The sequence below is a fragment of the Tachyglossus aculeatus genome, chromosome 19 (assembly GCF_015852505.1).
Source record: "Tachyglossus aculeatus isolate mTacAcu1 chromosome 19, mTacAcu1.pri, whole genome shotgun sequence".
NCBI lineage: Eukaryota > Metazoa > Chordata > Mammalia > Monotremata > Tachyglossidae > Tachyglossus > Tachyglossus aculeatus.
The window spans coordinates 4,557,469-4,579,255 of NC_052084.1; the positions used below are offsets into that span (position 1 = coordinate 4,557,469).

The 21,787-nt window shown below is 48.0% G+C and overlaps 1 protein-coding gene across 1 annotated transcript in view; it reads left to right on the top strand.

The window, feature by feature from the left end:
• The first annotated feature begins 15,302 nt into the window (after window positions 1–15,302).
• The window catches only part of KIF26B (kinesin family member 26B), a 277,322-nt gene continuing 270,837 nt past the window's right edge, over window positions 15,303–21,787 (top strand). The window contains 3 exon segments of the mRNA XM_038761100.1: window positions 15,303–15,368; window positions 19,736–19,807; window positions 19,809–20,174. Of these exon segments, the coding sequence (XP_038617028.1) occupies window positions 15,306–15,368; window positions 19,736–19,807; window positions 19,809–20,174 (501 nt within the window). The 5' untranslated portion in view covers window positions 15,303–15,305.

The window sequence follows — 21,787 nt, forward strand, 5'->3', positions numbered from 1 at the left end:
GCTCTGTTCTAGTTGTCACTGCTCTGACTGTAACTCCACCATGGCTCGTGTTAAGGGCTGAAAATGGACCCAACAAGTTCTCCAGTGGGTAGGAGTCTGTGCTCACTCCGAAGGGGCCTGGAAAGGGTCTTTTTTGGCTAGAGGAGACCACTACACCCTCAGCCCAAGGCTTCATTCCAGCTCACCCCTCCTTCCTCCACTACGCCTGCGTTGCAGTCTGGACAAAAAGGTACTCATGGGAGATGGGGACAAGTCAAAGATGGATGAGTACAAGAATGATGGGAAAGGCTGGCAGAAAATCAGACACAGGAACTGGGAGACAAGAGGCAAAAGGGATATAACTGTGGCAAAAGCCAAGGGGGAAGGGAGGAGACCAGGAATGAGCTCTGTATTGTGAGTTCCTTGAGGGCAGGGACTGTGGCTACCAATGGTAATGTACTGTATTCTCCCAAGTGCTAGTACAGTACTCTGCACTCAGTAAGCACACAGTGAATACCACTGATTGATCGACTGATCTGGGAACAGAGATATCTCAGCTCTGGGACAGTACAGCTCACTGTCTACCATATCATACAGCTGACAGTAAAACAGCAATTGATAATCTCCCTTTGTCTTGTCCTCCCCTCTCCTTTTGGACTTGACCATCTTTGCTCCACGAGCCCTATGAATCTCCTTACCCTTACTCAAGAAGGATGAGAAAGGATGAGGGCCCAGGTCACCTGAAGAGACCCTCTTACAGATGTGCTTAGCAGCTGGGAGAACAGCAGCTGTCTGGAGCAGTGAGGCCTAGCAGAGCATTCTTGGGCCTGGGAGTCCAAAGGTGTGGATTTTAATCCTGGCTCTGACACTTGGGCAACTCACTTAACTTTTGTGTGCCTCAGTTTCCTCATCTGTAAAAATGGGGATAAGAAACCTGTTCCCCCTCTCCCTAACACTGCGAGCCCCATGTTGGACAAGGACTCTGTTTGATCTGCTTATATGGTCTCTACCCAGCACTTAGTGCATAGGAAGCACTTAAACACAATCATTATTATCATGGGGGCACTGAGTTGAAAAAGCAGCATTAGCAGGGTGGTGAGGGGTATTGAGATCAAAGCTTTGCCTATGGTCTTCCCCTGGCAGCACCTGTGAGCTGCTCTTTGATCTTCCAGGTGCCACTTGAGCCATATTTAACAATCCTCCACCCTCCAAACCGCCCCTCTACCCCCACCACCTCTACACATCCCTAACCTCCACAAGCTGCCACCCACACACGATAGTATTTGTTAGCGTGTGTGAGGCACGTGCACAGATGTGCTTTTCCAGATGCACTGAGCTGTTGGATTGGGAAGGAGAAAGTTGTGGGGTGGGGAACTGTTAACAACCAGAATGACTGGCCACATTCTGTTTGCAGAGGATTGATTGATTAAGAGACAATGATATTTATTAGGTGCTTACTCTGCCCTGAGCACTGTGGCAGATGCACAGGAACAGCTCAAAGACTCAGAGCTTCCTCTCCAGAACTTTTAGCATGTCTCCATTCCAGGGCAGATTAATTGACTGACTGATCTGGGAACAAAGATGTCTCACCTCTAGGATAGTATCCATCTCTCAGTCCATAAGTCATTCAAAGCCCAGAACTCGACAGTTAAACAGCATTGGGCAATCTTTCTCCCTCCTGTTCCCCCCTCTCCTTTTGGACTGCACTATCTTTGCTTCACAAGCCCTAGGATTCTTCCCCACTCTTAAGTGCTCTGCACACAGTAAGTGCTCAATAAATATGATCGATTGAGAGAACTTGGTTCCCCCTTCTAGACTGTGAGCCCATTGTTGGGTAGGGACAAACTCTATATGTTGCCAACTTGTACTTCCCAAGCGCTTAGTACAGTGCTCTGCACACAGTAAGTGCTCAATAAATATGATTGAATGAATGAATTAATGAATATGAGGAGCCTCTTAGGAGTGAATTAGCTGGAGCAGACTTCCAAGAGGGGTTTGAATACTTTCCATCCCTTGAAATCTTGAGAAGTCAAGGATATCAAGCTGGCTTGGACCAATCAATCAATTGATGGTATTTATTGAGCACTTCCTGTATGCAGAGCACTGTACTAAGGTTGTTTTTTTTTAAAAAAAATATGGTATTTAAGCACTTACTATGTGCCAGCCACTGTACTAAGCACTGGGAATAAATAGGAGCTAGTCAAGCTGGACACAGTCCCTGTCCCACATGGGGCTCACAGACTTAATCCTCATTTTACAGATGAGGTAACTGAGGCGCAGAGAAGTGAAGTGACTTGTGCAAGGTCACAGTGGCAAAGCTGGGATTAGACCCCAGGTCCTTCTGACTTCCGGGCCTGTGCTCTATCCACTGGCCCGTGCTGCTTCTCTTGGCTTGGAAAAGTACAATACAACAAAGTTGGTAGAAAGTACAATGCAAACTCCCTGTCCACTAGGAGTTTACAGTCTACAGAGATGGAGTAGGCTGGTGGATTCTTTCGATCTCTTCCGGCTGTATGACTCCATGGTGATCGATGTATGCTTATTATGGGCAGGGAACATGTCTGCAAATTCTCTTGTATTTTCTCAAGCACTTAATACAGTGCTCTACATGTAGTAAGCACTCAATAAATACTATTGATTGGTAGACTGTTGGAGTCTAGCTGAGAAAGTATTGGCAGGCAGAGCTGAAACGAAGGGACTGAAAGGGGAAAAAGAAAAACCCCCTCGAGTTCCTGCTGCCTAAGAACTTCATTTCCCAGAAGTCTCTTGGAATGAGACCCAATCAGCAAATTCAGGAAAGGTGCCCTTCCTTCCTCTCTTCATTCATTCAATTCATTTAATCGTATTTATTGAGCGCTTACTGTGTGCAGAGCACTGTACGTAGCACTCGGGAAGTACAAGTCGGTAACATATAGAGACGGTCCCTACCCAACAATGGGCTCACAATCTAGAAGCAATGTGGCCCAATGGAAAAGCCTGTGAGTCAGAAGGAGCTGGGTTCTAATTCTACCCCTCCCCTTGTCTGTTGTGTGATCTTGAGCAAGTCACTTCACTTCTCTGTGCTTCAGTTGCCTCATCTGTAAAATGGGGATGATGACTGTGAGCCCCATGTGGTACATGAACTGTATCCAACCTGATGATCTTGTATCTAGGGTTCAGTACAGTGCCCGGCACATAGTAAACACTTAACAAATACCATAAAGAAAAGGGAGCTCAAGGATTTACTTAAGGTCCATGTAGCTGATCACCTCCAGGAGGTGTCCTTGCCTTGTCTGAATTTTCCCCTTACCTTCCTAGCTCAGCCTAGCCCCACCTCCTTAATCAATGAGTGGTATTTATTGAGTGCTGTGCTAAGCGTTTGGGAAAGTACAATGCAACAGAATTAGCAGCATATTTCCTGTCCATAACGAGCTAGTCTGCCAACAAATCCACACTCCAAAAGGGTTTTTTTGGATTTTTTTTTGCGTTTTTCTTACCTACTGACTTTCAGTGTTTACATTAGCAGTTTCCTTTCTATTTCTGTCCCAATTAATCTGCCTTTCTTGCTTTTGGGTGGAAGTGGAGAGGTTGGATTCGATTTTACAGAGCTATAGCATACTAATGAGACACGTTGCAAACCAACCAGTGCTAGTCAAGAGAGATTCTATTTAAATAACAATTGTGGGTCAAAAAATTAACATTGTCAATCCTTGCTATTGATGCAATTTTGAAAGCATGACTCACAGTGATACGCAGTAAAAAAAATAAACCCTCAAAATAAGATAAAAGTGTGTATAAAAGTAACTCTCCAAATTTTTTCCTCAAGGCAGTGCCCTCCTAAAAGGAAATTTTTTAAAAAAATGGTATTTAAGTGCTTATCGTGTGTCAAGCATTGTTCTAGATGCCGGGATAGATACATGTTAATGAGGTCAGGCACAGTCCCTGGTTCGTTGGTGGGGGCAGAGGCCACTGCAGATGCAGAGCTGCAGGGGTAGTGGGGTGCAGATGTCGTGGAACTGTGGAGCTTGGATGGACTCTAGCCGGCCGGCTGGGTAAAGGAGGAAAAGGAGGAGGAGGAGGCGGTGCTCAATGTCTGCGCTTCCATCAGCCCAGGGATCGCTGGCCCGGCTTACCAGACCGTGAGTCACGGAGGGCGAGGAGGACAGGGAGTGGCGTCTGGTGGCTGGGACTCTAGTTCCCATACTATTTCTGCCAGTGGGCCCACTTGGTGCCAGGTTGAATTGATATAATAATAATAATGATAATTGTGCTATTTAAGCACTTACTATATGCCAGGCACTGTACTAAGTGCTGGGGTGGTTACAAGGAAATTGGATTGGGCACAGTCTCTGTCCCACCTGGGGCTCACAGTCTCTATCCCCATTTTACAGATGAGGGAACTGAGGCCCAGAGAAGTGAAGTGATTTGTCCAAGGTCACACAGCAGACAAGCGGTGGAGATGGAATTAGAACCCATGACTTCTGACTCCCGGGCCCGCACTTTATCCATTCCGCATTGCTGCACCTGACTAAACTTTGAAATCCGTTGATCTGTTTTCTCTCCGCCAAGGCCCCAGTGCCTTGGCTTCTTCACTTTTCCATTGGTGCTTTCCCTCTAAAATATAATAATAATAACAATAATAATAATAATAATAATAATAATAATGACAACCAAAGCCTGCTCATTTATCCTCTGATTATTTCTCACTCCTCCCCCCGGTGACCTCCCCTTGGTTGCATTTGTTTTTGGCTCTGAGGGGGTTTGCGGGGATCTCAAGTCACATCCTTTCTGGCTTTCCCCTCCCTAGTGGCTATTTCTGCATCAGAATATGATTGATGGATTGATTGAATGATCAACCAGAAATGGGTCCAGTAGAAGCAGTGTGGCCTAGTGGAGAGAGCCCGGGCCTAGGAGTCTGAAGGGCATGGGTTCTAATCCTGGCTTTGTCACTTGTCTGCTGTGTGACCTTGGACAAGTCACTTCACTTCTCTGGGCCTTAGTTGCCTCATCTGTAAAATGGGAATTAAGACTATGAGCCCCAAGTGAGACAGGGATTGGGTCCAACCTGATTATTTCGTACCTTCTCCAGTGCTTAGAACAGTACTTGGCACATAATAAGTGCTTAACAAGTACCATTATTATTATTATTTTTTTTTAGGCCACAGCCCGGATGGGGGAAGGAAGCAGCACACTGCCCAGGACCCTGCTTTCTCTTGCTCACTGCCACTGCTGCACCCCGAAAAAACCATTCTGCATCACCTGCTCCCTGTTCTGCTTAAAGGAATTTTTGTTTTTGATCTGTGGCTCTTAGCCATGGCGAGGAGACAGACGTTAGCAGTGATCGATCGGGAGCCATCCTGTTTTCTCCAGATCTGTCAAGATTGCAAACCTGAATCCTCAGCTCACTGAAGTGGGAGTGAACAGACTCCAACTTGGCATGAACCTCGAGAAAATGCAGGCAGCCCACTGATGCTGAAGAACAGGAATAAACCATGACCCTGGATGGGTTTGCAGACTCGTTATTGCAAACACTTCTAATTAACAAATACAAAATAATTTGAACTTCTGTCTAAATCGCGGTAATGATTTCTGCTTAAATTAACTTCTTGCTCTTTATGACTTTAATAACTCCTCACCAACTACAAATTCAAGCATAACACTAATGGCTAATTAACCCAAGTTTCATTCCATTAGAAAGCAATAAACAAGAAACCCAGGGTTTATTTGTTTTTCACAACAGTTAAAATTAGGGAAATGACAGGGTGGTTTAGCCCAGGGTGTCTGAGAGGCCCCAGGTCAGCAAACTTTAGCGAAGATAATTTTAACACTTTTCAGCTCTTTGTGTTGGTCTCTCGGTAAAGGCATTGAACTGTAAGCTCCTTGTGGAAAGGGAACGAGGCTACCTACTCTGTTATATTATTATTATCTGTCTCCCCCTCTAGACCGTAAGCTCATTGTGGACAGGGAATCTGCCTGCTATATTGTTGTACCGTCCCATCCCAAGCGCTTAGTCCAGTGCTCTGCACACCGTGAGAACTCAATAAATACAATTGACTGACTACTTACTTGCCTACCTGAGCCCAACAGATGGAGAGAGAACAAGAGAGACAGTCAAAGCCAACCCTCCCAGCAGAAGCAATGCAGACCAGCCCCTACTCTAGCCCAGGTGAAGTTTATCAAATCATGAAGGGGGACCATGAAATTGTTGTTTCCCAGCTCCCACCACCTCAGGAGAAAAAGGCAGTTGCTGAAGTTTGAAGGTCACCTGTCCCAATTAAACACAGGGGGAGTAAGATTATTTTTATTATCATTATATTTACGTATTTAATATGTGCCAAGCCCTGTACTAAGTACTGGGGTAGGTACAACATTCATTCATTCATTCAATCGCATTTATTGAGTGCTTACTGTGTGCAGAGCACTGTACTAAGCACTTGGGAACTACAACATGATCAGGTAGGACCCAATCCAAGTCCCACATGGGGTCACAGTCTTAACCCTTATTTTACAGATCAGGGAATTGAGGCACAACGTAGTGAAGTGACTTGCCCAAGGTCACCTAGCAGACAAGTGGCAGAGTTGGGATTGGAACCCAGGTCCTTCTGAGCTCTATCCATTAGGCCATGCTAAGGAAAGTTTACATAAAGAGTTAAGAGGCAGAAAGCACGACCAAAAACATATTAAAAAGCGAAGTCTACACTATCTTGTCACTATCCTGCCGGATTTGGCATGGGATAACATTATCACTATGCAGCAGATGTATATCAAGGAGAGAAATGTGACTCTGACATTTTCCAGAATCCGTTCACTGACATTACCTAGCTGCAACCCAACAGACGAAAATTCTTCCGATCAGATGCCGATAAACGAAGGAGATGCTCTCCCAGGACAAAAGGCTAGTCTCTGAACTGCAAGGCAGACTGAATGTGTATTTTCTACCATGTATGGGTTCGGAAGGAGTTTGCCTCCACGGAGAGGGTCTTGCTTTAAACACGGAGGATTTCCTGATGAACTCCGCACAGAGATTGCAGGCAGGGAGGGCAGACGTGCTACGGGCAAGGGGCACAAGTTGGAGAGCCAAGCTTGGTCTCAAATTGGAATACATTTGCCCGAGTAGTCAAAGTTGGGTTTTTCCAAATGCCATGCCCATAGGGTAGAGTGCCTAGGGACCAAGAAGGGTTCATATAGGAGCTGCTTTAGGATCAGGGAAGGTTATGTTTAGGCACAGATTTATCCCTTTGCCACTTGCAGGCCCAAAACAAATTGCCACCCCCTGTGTTTATTCTAAAATTCTACATAATGACTGAATGGTCTTTATAAAAATACTTCTACCGCACTATGCTCTTTGGAATTTTCCCAGAACAACGCCTCCCCTTCCTTTCAGCAAAGTCAGAGAAATTAATTTGTTCCGGAAGCTACTAGCTGTTTCTAGTTGACAAAAAAAATGTCTTTATTTTGAGCAATCTACCAATGAATGCATGTCAAAGAGGGTTGGAGTGTAGGCCTTTGGGATGTTCGACCCATTAAAAATAGAAAAACCCTCTCATGTGACATCACATCTCTTTCATATGACCTCATGCCCCTCAAAGCAGAGGGAAAAGAGAAGTTGGGGGAAGAGAGGAAATGTGCCTTAGGCCCCTTGCAGGTCAGGGAGTTCTCATTCAACACCATCGGCCTCCCTGGCTCTGGGCAGTTTGTAGGGATACAGGGACTCTTGTAATTGATGATGATGATGATAGCTGTTAAGCACTTTACTATGTGTCAAACACTGTTCTGAACGCAGGGGTAGATATAAACTAGTCAGGTTGGACACAGTCCCTGCACCACGTGGGGCTTGCAGTCTTAATCCCTGTTTTACAAATGAGGTAACTGAGGCCCAGAGAAGTGAAGTGACTTGCCCAAGATCACCCAGCAGATAGGTGGCAGAGCCGGGATTAGAACCCAGGTCCTTCTGACTCTCAGGCCCGGGCTGTATCCACTAGGCCTTGCTGCTTGTGTGTCCCTCCGGTCTTGGGGTCAGGTTCTTGGCCAGGAGGCTTAACTGCCCCCACTGAAGGGGGAGGGGCAGTGATGATAATAATACCAATTGTGGTATTTATTAAGTGCTTACTATGTGCCAAGCACTGTACTAAGCACTGAGGTAAGTAGAAGACATTCAGGTCCCACAGTCCAAGCAGGAGGGCGAACAGTAGACAGTCAGTCATTCAATCATATTTATGTTATTTTTTTTATGGCATTTATTAAGCGCTTACTATGTGCAAACACTGTTCTAGGCACTGGGGAGGTTACAAGGTGATCAGGTTGTCCCACGGGGGGCTCACAGTCTTCATCCCCATTTTACAGACGAGGGAACTGAGGCCCAGAGAAGTTAAGTGACTTGCCCAAAGTCACACAGCTGACAATTGGTGGAGCTGGGATTTGAACCCATGACCTCTGACTCCAAAGCCCGTGCTCTTTCCACTGAGCCACGCTGCTTCTCTTCATTGAGTGCTTACTATGTGCCGAGCACTGTACTAAGTGCTTGGCAGAGTACAATATAACAGACACAGTCCCTGCCCTTCTGAAATTATGTCTTTTCCGGGAGGCCTCCCCAACAACAGTTGATTTCTAATTTACCTGCTTTATATCTCCAATTCTAATTTCAGCATTTAGGTACACATCCCTCATCACGTAATTCATTTCACTGTCTTTCTCCCCTACTATACTGGAAGCTCCTTGAAAGGCAGAAATCAAGCCTACTAATTCTACCGTAGCCTTCCAAGAGCTTAATACAGTCCTATGCACACATAGGCCTTCAAGAAATAGGACTGGTTGATCATTTACTAATTTACTGGGGTAGTTACAAGGTAATCAGATGATGGTAAATAAAAATCTAGAAAGATAGCAGTGATGTTCTAAACAAGAAATTATAAGAATCAACAGTCCAAAATGACAAAATTACAGTTCTTGGAGGGTTTTCCTAGTAGTAATAGTTATTGTAGTCACAGTATAAAGCTTTTACTGGGTGCAGAACACTGTACTAAATGTTGGGGAAAATATATGGGTGGGAATTAGATAGGGTCCCTGTGCCTCAAGGGTGGGGAAGCTAGTAATCTAATTGATTAAAATCTAAAGGTGACAGAAATATCAATTCTACAAAAACAAGATCAACAACAGAGCCTCCTAGAAATGCCCATAAATGCTAAGTCACTGGAAAGATTAAAAGCATGAAGGCTTGGGAGGGATTTTCTGAAGTGAGTGTGCTTGGATGTGCCCCAGTCTAGAAAAGATTTCATGAAAAAGGTGAGTCTGACCAAATACGTTGAGAGTTTATGTGTAATTTTCATCTCATTAACACCCTCCTGCCTCTCTTGGCAATACTTCTGCTATCCAAAAGCCTTCTCTCAGAGAACTGTGTTCTAGGTCGCATTTCCCCAGATGAAGGCATTTTCTGTGTCCTTGGCCCACATCCCATTTTGATTTTTTATCCTGCTGGTTCTTTCTAGTTCCATGGGCTTCCGTGTGTTATTCCTCAGCCTTTACTGATGTTGGCAACACCTCCTAATTTAGATTCGTCTGTGAATTTCATTAACATGCTGTTTACTCTCTCCCTTTTGAAGATCATTAATGAAGATGCTAAATAAAACCAGGCCCAATCCCGATCCCTGGGGCCTCTCCCCAGACAATTTTGTCACCGGATTTTTCTCCATTTATCATTGTCTCCTAGTTCTTCCACGCCACGTGACGGTGCTCCTCTCTAACTCAAACTGAGTTCATTTTGAGAGTGAGATTTCATAAGATTTCACTGCAAATGCTTTTCTAAAAATCAAGATTCGTTTCATCTAATGGGTTCCCTTCATCCATTAATCATGTGACTGACAAAAAGGCAATTAAGGCTACTCAGCACATTATGTTCTTTATAAAATCTGCCCGTTTGTTGCTCCTGATTCCATTATCATTTCAACCTTTAGGTGCATTTTCTCCCTCAATGTCGGTTCCATTCCGTTTACTGAGGGATTGCGGTTGGCCTTAGATTTACGAGTGGAAGCCAACATTGAGTCCACCGCCACCCCCAGCTATGGCATTTTAAAGATGGATGTCATTTTAGTTGCTCCCTAGCTATCTGTGAATCTGACATAAATTAATGGCCGTTAGTAAATTCATCCTCCACCTTCCCAGCGCGTGTCATATTTAGGATCAGTAGAGACCTTATTGAAGAATCCTGAGGTTTGTCCATAAGACCACGGATCTCAGGGCCTTCAGCATTAAAACCTTCCTTGATAATAATTAATCTCTTCGTGACTTGGTTTCCCTAATCTTGAACTGAGGAGAATTGTATCGACTCTGACACAGGTAATGACGAGGAATTTAAACGGATGAAGTGACTCTAAAGAACTGTGGGGAAAGTTACAAAGACTGCACAAATGCTTAATGTTATGTATTCATTTAAAACTAAGGTAGTCATGCTGATATTGCTATAGAAACCGTAACTCTAATTTCAGGAAGAACACGTTAGCCAAAGGCAGTATTCAAAAATGGTTGCAGGCATTTCAAGTAGCAAATGCAACAGCCCCCATGATGATTCTCTCAATGCCCCCCACCCTCCTCACTCCCATCCAGTAGAGTGGATTGGTAATAATTGTGTTTTTTAAGTACTTATTGTGTGCCAAGCACTGTACAGCAGACTGGGGTAAACACAAGGCAATCAAGTCAGACCCAGTCCCTGCCCCACAGTCTAAGCAGGAGGGAAGACAGGAATGTAATCCCCAATTTATAGATGAGGAAACTGAGACACGGAGAAATTGAGTGTCTTGCTCAGGGTCACCCAGCAAGCAAGTGGCGGAGTCCAGATTAGAACCCAAGTCCTCTAACTCCCAGGCCTGTGCTCTTTCCACTAGGCCATACTGCTCATTGTTGGCGGCAGCAGTGTAGAGGTACCTTGAGGCCTGAATCCAGGCCTGGACCAGGTGTGTAGGTGGTGTTGAGACTCCTGCGTGGGTGTCAGAAAACTGGGTTGAGGGGAAGAGGGGTGGAGAATAGGGGAACACTGCTACCAAGGTTCCATCTTCCGCTGTGACTACTGCTCCTTCCCCTCTCTTCTCAGCTCTGCCCAACTGGACAACAGCAATATGGAAGGGGAGGGAGGAGACAGAAACATGTCTCATCCTGGCTTTTCCAACTTCTGTTACACCCCCCACCTTCTCTATAACTCTAGCACTTATGTACTTTATGAACAAACATTTTTCAGCTGCCCATTCAATTATTTATTGTTTGCTCCCTAAATACTTCTCTGTACCTCCTCCATTTAGGGTGTGCTCCTTGTGGGCAGTGAAAGTGTCCCTTGCTTGTATCGTACTTTCCAAGCATTTAGTATGGTGCACTGCATGCAGTGGGTGCTCGATAAATGCTTCTTCTCTCCCTCCTCCTAATTCATCAAACCCAAAATCTTGGTCCACACCCCTGCCTCTGGGCCTTTTCTGCCCATTATAATTTTGAGCTGCGATCAAAAATTAGGAAATTTCAACCCAAAAGGAACCTGTGGTGAGAAGTGTGATTATCAGGCCTGAGGTAGAGTAACTCTGCTCCCCTCCTGCAATAGAACAATGATATTAAACAGTTATCAGTTTGCTAATAACTTCTTGGCAAGCCACCAGGCAATCATGTGGTCCTGGGAATACCAGTAGATCATATGCAAAGATTGCCTGCATATTCATCAAGACACCACATGGACAGGGTAAGCAGCTTTAATTATCTTTCAAGGAGAAGCCCTGCCACCTTCTGACATGGTTCTGTTGGCATTATGTTGCCTGGACTAATAGGGAAATGATTTTAAAAGGAAAATATAACGAGAATTACTTTCTGTGTCCAGATTTGGCATTTGGATTTTCAGTTGGGAGTTGTATTTTCATCCTCAGTATTTGGACATCTTATTTATTTTGCATTAGGCATCCTATGCATAATGAGGACTGCACACTGAAACAGTGGGTAGCCTCATTTCTCAAATGACAGTTTTTGTGATCTCACCACGATGCAAAACTCCTAAACACATTCTACCGATAACGCAATAAAAATATTGCTCACCCGGAGTTTAGAAGGTCAATGGCTTTATGCACAAATCACCACTGCATCCTAGTGTAGGTCACCTTTTCCCCCCTACACAAATCAGGAAGAATATAATTATACCTTGGTCGTGTTGCTGCTACTGTATTTTTCTCACGTGGACAATAATCAAAAGCAAACGGGGAACAAACAATGTTACTTCTGTGCTAGGCTATTATTTCCCACTCCACCGGAAAGGCACAGAAAAAATAAACAGTAACGAGGCCACCAATAACGAAAATTTGAAGGGTGGTCTCTAAGGTCAAGGGACGGGGACTGTGTCCAACCCGATTTGCTTGTACCCACCCCAGCCCTCAGTACAATGCCTGCTGGCTCATAATAAGCGCTTAACAAATATTAGCTTGGCATCCGCCAAGCTAGCTCTCTTCCTCCCTTCAAGGCCCTGCTGAGAGCTCACCTCCTCCAGGAGGCCTTCCCAGACTGAGCCCCTTCCTTCCTCTCCCCCTCATCCCCCTCTCCATCCCCCCCATCTTAACTCCTTCCCTTCCCCACAGCACCTGTATATATGTTTGTGATATTATTTATACTCTATTATTATTACTCTATTATTATACTCATATTTATTACTCTATTTATTTATTTATTTATTTTATTTGTACATATCTATTCTATTTATTTTATTTTCTTAGTATGTTTGGTGTTGTTCTCTGTCTCCCCCTTTTAGACTGTGAGCCCACTGTTGGGTAGGGACTGTCTCTATATGTTGCCAATTTGTACTTCCCAAGCGCTTAGTACAGTGCTCTGCACATAGTAAGCGCTCAATAAATACGATTGATGATGATGATGATGATGATATATGTTTGTACATATTTATTACTCTATTTATTTATTTATTTATTTTATTTGTACATATCTATTCTATTTATTTTATTTTCTTAGTGTGTTTGGTATTGTTCTCTGTCTCCCCCTTTTAGACTGTGAGCCCACTGTTGGGTAGGGACTGTCTCTATATGTTGCCAGTTTGTACTTCCCAAGCGCTTAGTACAGTGCTCTGCACATAGTAAGCGCTCAATAAATACGATTGATGATGATAATAACAACAACAATCATAATAATAGTGGGCAGGGAACGTGCCTACCGACTGTTGTTATGTTGTACTCTCCCAAGCGCTTAGTGCAATACTCTGCACACAGTACGGTCTCAATATATACGATCGATAGATTGAAGAGAGACGTCTCCAGACAAAATTGCTATCCCTGGGCCTAAAATTTTTTAAAAATCCCGGTTCTTCAGGGAGTGCTGCAGAGAATCCGGGGAGCAGCAGAGAGCGCTCTGAGCCCACCAAAGGCCCCCTTCGCGTTGGAGCCCGCGGCTTTAGGATGCAAATCATACCCCGTTCAGCATGACAAATCTGCAAGGTGTTTTTTTTTTTCTCCTTCCTTTTTTTTTTCTTCCGCTTTTCCAGCTCGTCAGTCTCATCTTGGGAGCGCAGATGCGCCGCATTGGGGTTGATAAGGAGCCACGGGTCCCTAATAGCAATCGTTGCAGGTCCTCGGGGCTGCCGACCAACGCGCAAGGTGTGTGCAGCGGGCGGGGCGCGAACCTGAGCCTGGGGGCTGATTTGATTTCTCTCCTCTAATTAAAAGCGCAGAACGGAGCGGATAAGACCGGTCTGTACAGATCCTCGTGAGTGGCGCTTGCTGCTTTGGGTGGCTGGGACTATTGCCACGCCTGAGGGTGGGAGCCCTCCTAATTCTGGGCATCCTTGGCACCCCATCCCAGCACGTGGGAACTTGCGAGCCAAGGAAATGCCATTGCAGAGTCATTAAAGGTTGATAAGGAACCAGGCCCCCCCGGGGTCCGGCCACGTGCTGTGCCAGGCTGCCAACCTCTTCTCCAAGGGGCAGTAAGGTGGGTGAGGGTGCCGAGGCCTGTTCCTTGGACTGGGGGCACGGACAGGAGACCCTCGCTGCCCCTGCGGGGGTGGGACTGGTCCTTAAACCCCCGGATAGGTGGAGGGTCGCTGCTGCAGTGGTGAGAGGAGAATGAGGGGTTCGGAGGGGCCGAGAGAACAAAGGGCTTTTAGACTGTTAGCCCACTGTTGGGTAGGGGACTGTCTCTATATGTTGCCAACTTGGACTTCCCAAGCGCTTAGTACAGTGTTCTGCACACAATAAGCGCTCAATAAATTTGTTTGGGGGAAGGCCTCGACGCCCCCGTTGCCCCCCGTGGGGCCGTGTGCCAGGCTCGCCCCACCCCTGGGGAGGCTGGTGGAATGTATATATGTATATACACCTGTATATATGTTTGTACTTATTTTTTACTCTATTTGTACATATCTATTCTATTTATTTTATTTTGTTAGGATGGTTGGTTTTGTTCTCTGTCTCCCCCTTTTAGACTGTGAGCCCCCTGTTGGGTAGGGACTGTCTCTATATGTTGCCAATTTGGACTTCCCAAGCGCTTAGCACAGTGTTCTGCACATAGTAAGCGCTCAATAAATACGATTGATGATGAATGGGGCTTATCAGCCCCCCGGTGGTTTCCTCGGAAGGACTGTCATTTACTTCTGTGTTTCCCTTCAAGGAGGGGGACTAAGCAGAGATTTTCCACTGCGGTGCCAGGCCCGGAGCCCGAAAAATAAAATGGATCCCCGGCCTCCGGGGCTGCGGTGAAGCCCACCGGGGTGCGGGACCGGCCCATCCCCGTACCGCCAGCTCAGCCCGGCCCACCCAACTGCCAGCCACCAACGGGCACCAGCAGACCATTACCTCCAAGGCAATCAGAGGCTCCTCCCCAGTCCTGCATCCACGTTTTTTTTTTCTTTTGGAAGGGAGAGGATTTCTTCGCCACAGTTACAAGGGAAGGGAACAAGTTACCGCTCCACTAGGAAGCCAGGGGAGTGGGGTGGGGAAGAAGGCACTGCGTATAACACTGGACAGTTACCTTGGATTTGCGTGGATTTTTCTCCCCCCTCCTCCCTCCCGCAATTTTATTCCATTTCTGGCGGAAAACTGCACCGGAGACATGCCCATCTGGATGTTGCCGGTTCCACGAGGAATGTGGATGGATGGGGCGGAAGGAAATCGGAAATGATTTGAAGAACCTCCCCACCTTGGCTGAAAATTGGTGCGATTGCTGCGGGGGTTGGGGCTCTTTCTCCTTCGGAGGAGACGTCTGCATCCAGAGCAGAGGTGACATCGGCATCCCTTCTGGACCGCAGGATTTCTTTTGGATGTAACGCGGAAAACTGCAGAAATTATTCTTTTGGGGGGGGGGCGGGGGAGGAGGAAGAGGGCGAGACTGCCATGAATTCTGTAGCTGGAAATAAGGAGCGGATCGCGGTCACGAGCAGAAGCCGAAAATATGGGGTAAGTTGGCAAGCCGAGGGGCTTTAAATCCCTGTGGGCGAAAGGGTTGAAGGCCTTCCCTTTTCTCCTTGACTGGAGCAAATCAATCAATCGTATTTATTGAGCGCTTACTATGTGCAGAGCACTGTACTAAGCGCTTGGGAAGTACAAATTGGCAACATAGAGACAGTCCCTACCCAACAGTGGGCTCACAGTCTAAAAGGGGGAGACAGAGAACAAAACCAAACATACCAACAAAATAAAATAAATAGGATAGAAATGTACAAGTAAAATAAATAGAGTAATAAATATGTACAACCATATATACATATATACAGGTGCTGTGGGGAAGGGAAGGAGGTAAGATGGGGGGATGGAGAGGGGGAGAGGAAGGAAGGGGCTCAGTCCGGGAAGGCCTCCTGGAGGAGGTGAGCTCTCAGCAGGGCCTTGAAGGGAGGAAGAGAGCTAGCTTGGCGGAGGGGCAGAGGGAGGGCATTCCAGGCCCGGGGATGACGTGGGCCGGGGGTCGATGGCGGGACAGGCGAGAACGAGGTACAGTGAGGAGATTAGCGGTGGAGGAGCGGAGGGTGCGGGCTGGGCAGTAGAAGGAGAGAAGGGAGGTGAGCAAATAATACGTGGGTTAAGCTTATTAAGCCGCATGTTAACGTTCAGAGCTTTCTTCCCTGTTAATATAGAGCACGAATAGGGTCTGTTCTGTTCCATCCAGTGCGTGGATAAAACGCGTGGCGCGTGGGAATGAGGCCCCTAGCAATCTTGGCCTCTCACTGCCTCTCTCCCTCACGTTATTCCTAGGCTGCGTTTTTGCAGACTTTCCCCCTCGTCCCTGCAACTTTGGCAGCGCCTCCGGCCGTCTCGCCGGTCGCTGCATCGTGGGATTTTTTAAATTTTATTTTTTTCCTCCCCCCCCACGCCGTCCCAGCTGTCTCCCGTCATCATTTTCCTAGCAAATAGATGGGCCGGGCAGGGAGCGGTTCACGTGGAACGAGTGAAGGCTGAGGGCAGTGCCCCGCCCCCCGGGCCTCACGCCCCTCGCCCCGGGGGGAAAGGGGCTGAGAAAGCAGGCCGAGCTCCCCAAAACGGCGGCCATACAGCTTTTTGTATTTGCTAAACGCCTACTACGTGCCAGGTACTGTACTGAGCCCCGGGGAAGATAGAAGCTAATCATTCAATCGTATTTATTAAGCGTACACTGTGTGCAGAGCACTGTATTCATTCAGTCGTATTTATGGAGAGCCTACTTTGTGCAGAGCACTGTATTAAGCGCTTGGGAAGTAAAAATCGGCAACATATGTTCAGTCCCTGTCCCCTAATAATAATAATAATTTATTTTATTTTGTTAGTATGTTTGGTTTTGTTCTCTGTCTGCCCCTTTTAGACTGTGAGCCCACTGTTGGGTAGGGACTGTATATGTTGCCAACTTGTACTTCCCAAGTGTGTAGTGCAGTGCTCTGCACACAGTAAGCGCTCAATAAATGCGATTGATGATGATGATAATTGTGGTATCTGTTAAGCGTTCAGTATGTGCCAGGCACTGTTCCAAACGCTGAGGTGGGTCACTTATTCAATTGTATTTATTGAGCGCCTACTGTGTGCAGAGCATTGTACTAAGCGTTTGTCAAAGTACAACAGATGGGATACAGGCCTTGTCCCCCAATAATAATGATTGTGGTATCCATTAAGCGTTCAGTATGTGCCAGGCGCTGTTCCAAACGCTGGGGTGGATCACTTATTCAGTCGTATTTATTGAGCGCCTACTGTGTGCATAGCACTGTACTAAGCGCTTGTCAGAGTGCAACAGATGGGATACAGTCCTTGTCCCCCGATAATAATGATTGCGGTATCTGTTAAGCGCTTAGTATATGCCAGCGCCTATGAAGCGCTGGGGTGGATCATCCAGTCGTATGTATTGAGCGCTTTGTGCAGAACATTGTACCAAGCCTCCTGGGGAAGTACAACAGATGGGACACAGTCCCTGTCCCACAGCAATAATAATAATGATTGTGGTATCTGTTAAGCGCTCAGTATGTGCCAGGCACTGTGCCAAGCGCTGGGGTGGTTCATTCAATCGTATTGAGAGCTTACTGTGTGCAGAGCACTATACTAAGCGCATGGGAAAGGCCCATACAGCATTCATTCATTCAATCGTATTTATTGAGCGCTTACCGTGTGCAGAGCACTGTACTAAGCACGTGGGAAAGGCCCATACAGCATTCATTCATTCAATCGTATTTACTGAGTGCTTACTGTGCACAGAGCACTGTACTGAGCGCTTGGGAAGTACAAGTTGGCAATAGAGAGGGACAAACCGTGCCCACATGGATCCAAGAAAATCGGGTTGGACACAGTCCCCGTTCCACGAGGGCCCCCCAGGCTTCGAACTGTGCTTTATAAATAGTAAGGGCTTAATAAATGCCATCATTATTATTATCATCATCCCCTATTTATGGATGATGGAACTGAGGTCCGGAGCAAAGCTAAGGGACTTGCCCAAGGTGCCCCAGCCGACGTGCGGCAGAGGCGGGATCCGAACCCAGGTCCTTGGGACTAGCAGGCCCGCTCTCCGGGTGGGTGGGTGAGGGCCAGCCCGGCCCGGCCCGGTGGCCTTTCTTCCCTGTATATAATAATAATAATGGCATTTATTAAGCACTATGTGCAAAGCACTGTTCTAAGCGCCGGAGAGGTTACAAGGTGACCAGGTTGTCCCACGAGGGGCTCACAGTCTTCATCCCCATTTTACAGATGAGGGAACTGCGGCCCAGAGAAGTGAAGTGACTTGCCCAAAGTCACACGGCTGACAGTTGGCAGAGCGGGGATTTGAACCCATGACCTCTGACTCCAAAAACCCGTGCTCTTTCCACTGAGCCACGCTGCTTCTGCATCCATATGTATATCTGTTTGTACATATTTATTACTCTATTTTACTTGTACATATCTATTCTATTGTTAGCATGTTTGGTTTTGTTCTCTGCCTCCCCCTTTTAGACTGTGAGCCCACTGTTGGGGAGGGACTGTCTCTATATTATAATAATAATGATGGCATTTGTTAAGCGCTTACTATGTGCACAGCACTGTTCTAAGGGCTGTGGGGGTTACAAGGTGATCAAGTTGTCCCATGCGGGGGGGCTCACAGTCTTAATCCCCATTTTACAGATGAGGTCACCGAGGCTCAGAGAAGTGAAGTGACTTGCCCAAGGTCACACAGCAGACGTGGCGGAGTGGGGATTCGAACCCATTGACCTCCGACTCCAAAGCCCGTGCTCTTTCCACTGAGCCACGCTGCTTCTCCATCCATATGTATATCTGTTTGTACATATTTATTACTCTATTTTACTTGTACATATCTATTTTATTTTTGTTAGCATGTTTGGTTTTGTTCTCTGCCTCCCCCTTTTAGACTGTGAGCCCGCTGTTGGGTAGGGACTGTCTCTATATAATAGTAATAATAATAATGGCATTTGTTAAGGGCTTATGTGCACAGCACTGTTCTAAGGGCTGTGGGGGATACAAGGTGATCAAGCTGTCCCGTGGGGGGGGGGGGGGGGGGGGGGCTCACAGTCTTAATCCCCATTTTACAGATGAGGTAACCGAGGCTCAGAGAAGTGAAGTGACTTGCCCAAGTTCACGCAGCAGACGTGGCGGAGTGGGGATTCGAACCCATTGACCTCTGACTCCAAAGCCCGTGCTCTTTCCACTGAGCCACGCTGCTTCTCCATCCATATGTATATCTGTTTGTACATATTTATTACTCTCTTTTACTTGTACATATCTATTCTATTTTGTTAGCATGTTTGGTTTTGTTCTCTGCCTCCCCCTTTTAGACTGCGAGCCCGCTGTTGGGTAGGGACTGTCTCTATATAATAATAATAATAATGATAATGATGATGGCATTTGTTAAGCGCTTACTATGTGCACAGCACTGTTCTAAGGGCCGTGGGGGATACAAGGTGATCAAGCTGTCCCGTGGGGGGGGGGGGGGCTCACAGCCTTAATCCCCATTTTACAGATGAGGTCACCGAGGCTCAGAGAAGTGAAGTGACTTGCCCGAGGTCACCCAGCAGACGTGGCGGAGTGGGGATTCGAACCCACTGACCTCTGACTCCAAAGCCCGTGGTCTTTCCACCGAGCCACGCTGTTGCCAACTGGTACTTCCCAAGCGCTCTGCACGCAGTAAGAGCTCAATAAATACGATTGATTGATTGATTCCCGTGGGTTGGGGGGGGGGGGTGAGGTTGGCAACCGAGGCTGTTCCGATCCCGGGCCGCCGCCTCCGCGGGGGCTGCCGAGATTGACAGAGGGAGGGAGCGTTTGGTGGCGGGAGGAGGATGAAACAAGGGGTTTACTGGGTGCCGTTCCCTCGTCCCGTGCAGGTGAAGGAAGCGGGGGTCCCGGCGGCGGCGGAGAGCTGGTTCCGCCGGGCCTACGAGGAGCCTCCCCGGGGCGTCGTCGGGCGGCCCCCCCCCCGACGGGGCCGGCTCGGCCCTGGGCTCCTCCGGGACCCCCTCTCCCGGGACCCCGTCTCCCGGGACCCCGTCGCCCGGCTCCGGCACCTCGTCCCCGCCCTCGTTCCCCGGGTCCCCGGGCCCCGCGTCTCCGGGCATCGGCACGAGCTCTCCGGGCTCGCTGGGCGGCTCCCCCGGCTTCGGCACCGGCTCCCCGGGCTCGGGCTCGGGCTCCGGCAGCGGCTCCGGCGCCGGCTCCTCCCCGGGCTCCGACCGCGGCCTCTGGTGCGACGACTGCAACGCCAGGCTCGTCGAGCTCAAGAGGCAGGCGCTCAAGCTGCTGCTCCCGGGGACCTTCTCCGCCAAGGTAAGGGCCCCACCCGTCCAGAGGTGGCCCCCCATCTGTCCGTCCACCCACCCGGCCATCTGTCCGGCCGGCCACTCACCCATCCGTCCCTCTGTCCACCCACCGGCCCGCCCGTCCACCTGCCCGTCCACCCACCCACCCATCCACCCGTCCACTCACCCGTCCACTCACCCATCCACCCGTCCACTCACCCATCCACCCGTCCACTCACCCATCCACCCGTCCGTCCATCTACCCATCCATCCGTCCATCTACCCATCCATCCGTCCATCTACCCATCCATCCGTCCATCTACCCATCCATCCGTCCATCTACCCATCCATCCGTCCACTCACCCATCCATCCGTCCACTCACCCATCCATCCGTCCACTCACCCATCCATCCGTCCACTCACCCATCCACCTGTCCACTCACCCATCCACTCACCCATCCAGCCGTCCACTCACCCATCCACCCATCCGTCCATCTACCCATCCATCCGTCCACTCACCCATCCACCTGTCCACTCACCCATCCACCTGTCCATCTACCCATCCATCCGTCCACTCACCCATCCACCCGTCCGTCCACCCGTCCATCTGTCCATCTACCCATCCATCCATCCACTCACCCAGACTGTGAGCCCACTGTTGGGTAGGGACTGTCTCTATATGTTGCCAATTTGTACTTCCCAAGCGCTTAGTACAGTGCTCTGCACATAGTAAGCACTCAATAAATACGATTGATGATGATGATGATGATCCACCCGTCCATCCACCCACCCACCCACCCATCTACCCATTCATCCAACAACCCGCTCACAGGGGCCTTCGCAGCTCAGTGACCTGGGGCAGTGGTCCCTCCATGGGCCCTGTCCTCAGGCAGTGAGGTGGAGGGGATCACTCCCCCTGGTGCAGCATCCTTCCAAAGCCAGTTAATATTAATTTGTTCATTCAGTTGAATTTGTTGAGCATTTACTGTGTTTAGAGCACTGTACGAAGCTCTTGGGAAAGTACAATACAGCAATAAAGGGAGGCAAACCTTGCCCACAACAAGCTCACAGTCTAGAGGGGGGAGACGAATTGCAATACGAGATAGGCATCAATATAAATGAATAAAATGGCAGATATGTACATTCGTGCTGTGGGGCGGGGGGATGGGGGAAGAACAAAGGGAGCAAGTCAGGGTGATACGGAAGGGAGTGGGAGATGGTATCCGTGTGCCGGGTATGGTTCTAGGTGCTGGGGTAGATGCAAGCTAATCAGGTTGATCCAGTCCCTGTCCCACATGGGGCTCACCGTCTTAATCCCCGTTTTTACAAATGAGGGAACCGAGGCACAGTGAAGTGACTTGCCCAAGGGCACCCAGCAGACAAGTTGCAGAGCTGGAATTCGAACCCAGAGCCTTCTACCAGGCCCGGGTTCCATGTGTCTGCATGGCCCTGTCCGTGTGTGGTGCCTCTCCAGGCCTCCATGAAACTGCTCTTATATAGCGGCATCGGCATCATTAAAAAACAAAAAATTATGGCATTTGTCAAGTGATTACTATGTGCAGGGCACTGTACTAAGCACTGGGATCGATACAAGCTAATCAGTCCATGTCCCACATGGGGTTCACAGTCTTAATCCCCATT